The sequence below is a fragment of the Spinacia oleracea genome, chromosome 1 (genome assembly GCF_020520425.1).
Source record: "Spinacia oleracea cultivar Varoflay chromosome 1, BTI_SOV_V1, whole genome shotgun sequence".
Classification (NCBI taxonomy): Eukaryota; Viridiplantae; Streptophyta; class Magnoliopsida; order Caryophyllales; family Amaranthaceae; genus Spinacia; species Spinacia oleracea.
The window spans coordinates 83,184,075-83,189,711 of NC_079487.1; the positions used below are offsets into that span (position 1 = coordinate 83,184,075).

The 5,637-nt window shown below is 41.4% G+C and overlaps 1 protein-coding gene across 2 annotated transcripts; it reads right to left on the minus strand.

The window, feature by feature from the left end:
- Positions 1 to 685: 685 nt before the first annotated feature.
- LOC130466411 (uncharacterized) lies at positions 686 to 4,912 on the minus strand. 2 transcript variants are annotated; one of them, XM_056835315.1, is made up of 4 exons: positions 4,447 to 4,912; positions 2,073 to 4,257; positions 1,621 to 1,969; positions 686 to 1,496 (listed from the first exon to the last, which is right to left on the minus strand). In XM_056835315.1, exons 2-4 carry the CDS (start codon positions 4,254 to 4,256, stop codon positions 838 to 840), a joined length of 3,192 nt encoding a protein of 1,063 aa, XP_056691293.1. In that variant the 5' UTR covers position 4,257; positions 4,447 to 4,912; the 3' UTR covers positions 686 to 837. The 2 variants fall into 2 exon arrangements, with proteins under 2 accessions (XP_056691293.1, XP_056691292.1); XM_056835314.1 differs by lacking the exon at positions 4,447 to 4,912 and having other exon boundaries at positions 2,073 to 4,335.
- Between the last annotated feature and the right edge of the window lie 725 nt (positions 4,913 to 5,637).

Here is a 5,637-nt window from a genome sequence, read left to right on the forward strand (position 1 = left end):
TTTTAAAATTAAGTTGCACTAGATACCCAAATTGCAGGAATTTGAATTTAACGGCTAGTTTTTAAACCTAGGAAGCAAAATATAGCCGTTATGTTCTTGCTGCATATAAATGCTACTAGTGTTCACCTCACTTGCATACTTTCCCCTCTCCAAATTAGCCATGAGATCTCATTCAAAAACCGAATCTTCTTCCATCCCAAATTTAGCATACATTAGAGTTCCTAATAAAAATTGCTATTGCGGGAGAAGATTTGCAATTAGGAGCTCGGAAACGGCAAAAAATCCGCAAAAGCTTTACTACAAGTGTGATCCTTGTGATAATTTCAAATGGTGCAAAGGTTTTCTTGAGCACACAAGTGATGAAGTTCAGAGCAAGGGAAACAGAGATGATGAAAACAGGGGAATGCAAGAACAAAGCTGGGGAATGCAAGAACAGAGCAGGGGAATGCATGAAGAGTTGAAGCTATTGAAGAAGAAGATCAAACAACAGAAACAGCAAATCAATTTTGCAATAAAAATTGGTGTATTAATGTTTGCATTTCTGATTTGGATAGCAATGAAGTAAAGTTGTAACAAATTTCATGAAATAAAGAGACTTTGTTCCATAAACACTTGTTCAAGCAAATAAGCTTTACATAAACTGAACTTTAAGTGGACAAACACCACTGAACTGCACAAAAAGAGGTGTTCTAAGCATTTCACTGTTTCCAAAAAATGATCTCTGCACAACTGTTTCCAAAAACTGATTCTAACTAAACTGATTCTGACTAAACTGATTTGACTAAGTTAGTTTAGCTTTGTGCACTACAATTCACAAAATATAGCCAACTGAGGTGACTATGCAGCTGCCTTTGACCTCTTCCTTGTGTTTGGTCCCCCATTTGATGTACTTGCTCCTGCTGCACCACTCTTTGAAGTACTTGGTCCAGTGGCACTTGTTCCTCCACTCTTGCATGTTCTTGAGTTGTGACCAAACTCTCTACACTTTCCACATTTCACATTTGTGTTCCTCTTCCCTTTCTTTGGTTCATTTGCCCCTCTCTTTCTCTTCTTAGCAGGTCTGCCAGATGGTCTTTTGATGGTTGGAGGCTGAATGGAAGGAAGGCCAAAGTCAGGCCACTGAGATGGATCTGCCATAGGATGAATATGTTCTGCATAGGTTAGCTTGTATGCAGCAGCCTTGAACCATGGGGATATGAAATCATGGGGGTTCATCCTTTGGTCATATATGACCCTCAGTGCATGCTTGCAGGGGATTCCACAGATCTGCCACTTCCCACAGGCACAACTTCTTGTTGCAAGCCTAATTGGGAAGTTGACATGTCCATCCCTAACCTCAAATTCACCCCCTCCACATGCTGTGGCATAACATAACCTGGACTCAGCTGTCCTCTCCTCTAACTCTTTCAATGCATATGCAGTGAGCTGACCTTCCTCCATGTCAACTGCCTTGTTAAATCTAGCCCCCACCCTCTGCATACACCAACTTCTGATTGCTGTACACCAGACATTAACCAACAAACAACAAGTTCAGGGGTATATTATGCATGAATATGATTAAACAACAAACAACAAGTTCAGGGGTAATATTATGCATGAATATGATTAGAAGAGTTATACCTTCCAATAATGAGAAGACAGGCATGTCTCTGAAGGGCTTTGTGCATGCATTGAATGACTCCACAAAGTTTGTTGTGTTGTGATCACAACAAACAGTAGAGTCAAACTTATGCCTAGACCACTGCTCAATGCAGCTGTTCAAGTATGCAGTGGCATTTGCATTGTACTCACTGATCTTTTCCATGGCCTTACCAAACACATACTCATTGTATGCATTAGCAGCTATCCAAAAGAGCTTGTGGAATGCAGATCCACTGAAGCCATTGTTCTTACAATTCATGTATAGGTGTTGGCAGCAAACTCTCCTAGTTGCTCTAGGAAAAGTTTCTCTAACTGCCAACTCAACACCCTACACATCAGCAAACAACAAAAACAGGTTCATTAATATAGAAACATAAACATAAGAAAAAGTAAAGATCAGAAAAGAGTAAATATCAGATCAGTACACATACCTTCATCCTATCACTGATGAAGGTCCAATCATCTCTGTTGCAACCCTCCTGCTCAAACATTTGCCTCAAACATCTCATGAAGTAGGTCCAACTGTCACAACTCTCAGTGTCTACTATCCCATAGGCAAGAACAAAAATTTCATTATTCCCATCTATGCCAACTGCTGTCAGTAGAATGCCCTTGTAGAAACCACTTAAATGAGCCCCATCTATTCCAATTATGGGCCTACAACCCCTTAGAAACCCCCTGACTTGTGCAGCAAATGAGAAGAAGCAAGCTCTGAATTTTGGGTTCACATCCCCACTACTGGCCCCCCATGTTATAAGTGCATGACTCCCTGGGTTTGTTTGCTTAATCATCTCAGCATATCTAGGCAACAGCTCATATGCTTTAGCCCAACCACCATGCAGCTTTCCCTTTGCCATACTCCTGACCTTGTACAATAGCCTCTTTTTCACCCTCAACTGAAACTTCTCCTGTGCATACCTCCTCAATGTCTCCACTGGAATCTCTGGATTTGCCTCTATTTCCCCCAACATATGCTTACACAACCACTCAGAGGTCACCACTGGATTCTCCTCAAGCCTCCCACAAGTTCTGTGGGACCCACTGATCACCTTAATGGCCCAGCTAACATTGTCAAACAACCTACTGGCATGTATCCTCCAGTCACATGACTCCACTGCACACACTGCTGTGTACCTCCTATTGTCAGCCCTCTCAACACTAAGCCCAAACCCCTCCTGTATGTAGTAACTTCTCAACACTTCAAGAAATGTGGCCTTATCATGAAAGATCAACCAGGGTTCTAACTTAATGGACCCATATGGTTGATCAGTCCATATTTTGCCATTTTTATAGGCCTTATCCATCTTTGAGGAACCATTTAGACAATCCTCAAACCCCAAATCAGGAATATCATCAGGAATCACCTCATCATCAACATCAGAATCAATCCAATCATTCAGAACATCCTCTTGTTCAGAATCTGATTCCTCATAATCAGAATCCTCACTCTCCTCTTCTGAACATATCTCACCAACATCAGCAAAAACCCCTGGTGTCTTAGACCTTCCTGTACCCTTTCTCCCTTTTCCCTTTCCCTTGGAAACCCAAGTTCCAGCCTTCTTAGCAGTGACTTTGTTAACCCTAAACCCCTCAGGTCTAGCTCTGCCCCCCTTCTTTTTCACTGGCTGAGCTTGATCAGGTGGTGCTTGATTGTTAGGCTCATCAGTTTGGTTGTTCTGTGGTGGAGTGGGATTTTGTGGTGGTGGTGGAGGGGTGTGATGTTGTGGTGGAGAGGTGGGATGTTCTGGTGGTGGTGTGTGTTGTTGTTGTTGTGGTGGAGAGGTGGGATGTTCTGGTGGTGGTGTGTGTTGTTGTTGTTTTGGTTGGGTGGGTTCTTTCTGTGGTGGGGGTGGTGGGGGTGGTGGTGTAGGTTGTTTGGTGGGTTGTTTAGGTGGGGTGGGTTGTTTCTGTGGGGTGGGTTGTTTAGCTGATGCCCTCCTTTTGAGGGTTAGTTTCTTAGAAGCAGGCTTATCCTTGCCTTTTGACTTAGAAGCAACATGATTTGTGTGTTTGGGTGGGGTGGGTTGTTTCTTTGGGGATTCTTGTGTTTGTTTTGGTTGAGAGCAACCTGGAAACAGCTCATCAGCATCATCTTTGCTAATGACTCTCACATACTCAACCTTCATGTCCTCACAATCAACAACAGGGACCTCCATAGCCACAGTGTACTCCATTTGTTCCTGTATTTCCCTCAAAATGTCCTCCCTTTCCTGTTGTTTCCTCATTGCCTCTTCCTCCTCTCTTTGAGCCCTCAACAGTTCCTCTTGTCTCTCCTTAAGTTGTCTCTCTTTTTCCTTTCTATGATTCTCAATTGTTGCAACAGCATTCCTAAACACCAATCCTGGTTTATCTGTTCCCTCAACCCAAATTTCAGCAGTGTCTTTACCCCAATTCCATCCCCACAGAAGCCTTAAAGTCTTATCATCATTCAATTCAACCTTACCACAAGGACCCTCAACATACAAGCTAAAGGTACTAGGCAAAAAAACATCTTGCTTAACTGATTCCTCAAAGATATCAAGAAACAACTTCAACAAACGATATTTTTCCATGTCTCCCACTCTAATATCAAAACTATGTGACCCATAACGTAGTAACAACCAAATAGCACTCATCCTAAAGGGAAAAAATAATGAAACTAACATCAATTTTCATTCCAACAACCACAATTGACCAATAACCAACGAGAAATTTGCGCAATTTTAAAAAAAAAACTGACAATTTCACAAACCCTAACCCTAATCGATTTCGTGAAAAAAAAACAAGTTTACCAGCAAAATTAAACAGAGGAGAAGAGATTATTACCTGGAAGTAGACTAACCAACTTTAAATTCCCGTTTCCTCTTCAACACTAACTCAACTGGAAATCGCCTCAAGTTTCTCCCTTTTTTGTCGCGATTGAAGCAAAATCACAACCCACAAACTCGCCTTTAAGGTGCGCAGCAAAATTCACAAAAATATTGAAGATCTACCCAGAATTTCTAGGGTTTGAGTAGGATTAGAGCTTGAAGAAGAACAGGGGAGAGGAGAGAGAAAGAGAAAAATGTGAACGGTTTTTTTTTTTTTTTGGTCTTTCTGTGAAAGTGAAGGAAGTCAATGGCGCTAAACCAAAATTAAGGGCAAATAAGTAAAACACCACTAACGGCAGACTAACGGCGTTAGCTGACAGGTGCATGTCATGAACAGTACGGATAAATAGGGGTATATTATGTGAATCGAAACAGGCGAGGGTATTTGGTGCGTTTTTTAAAACCTCGGGGGCATTTCATGAAAAAACCGTAAATTCTATAAGTAACGTATTTTATAAATAATGAATTTTAATGAAAATATACTTTTCGAAAATATTATTAATCGGAATTTCAATCGAAATATATATATATAATTAATTCATAAATCGTTTTTCATGAATATTATTTAAATTCTATTTTTGTTAAATAAGCTAGTAATTTACTTTATTAAAATCGATAATTAAACCTGAAAAATAATAACGATTTATTAATAACTAATTAGATTATAAAATTTTGTTAAAACATGAAAATTAGTAATTAAGAAATCTGAAGATAACAATTCAGTTTCTAACTCACCAAGGCCCAATTTGAAATGGCCCGATCCTTAAATTTGGGTTTTAAGGAGAATAAAATCAAAGTTTTAAAATAAAAACCTTGTTTTGGATTTTCTGGGAATGAAACACACGAGCAGGGGAAGGGGAAAGGGGCCGAAAATAGGGGAAACGGAGCAAGGAGGGCACGAGGAGGAAGGAGGGAAGGGGGTGAGGCGTCTGGCTGGGCGACGCAGCACCGGAAGGCGACGGTGAGGGCGGTGGTTTGGTGGTGGCGGAGCGGCGAGGGGGGGCGAGAAAATGAAGCGCGAAGTGGGCGAAACAGGGGAAAATTTGAGGGTGTTTCAAGGTGGTTTCGGGCGGTGGCTCGCCGGAATTGATGGTGGAGGTGGTTGGCGAGGTGGTGAGGGTGACTGAAGTTGGTGGTGTGTGGTGTG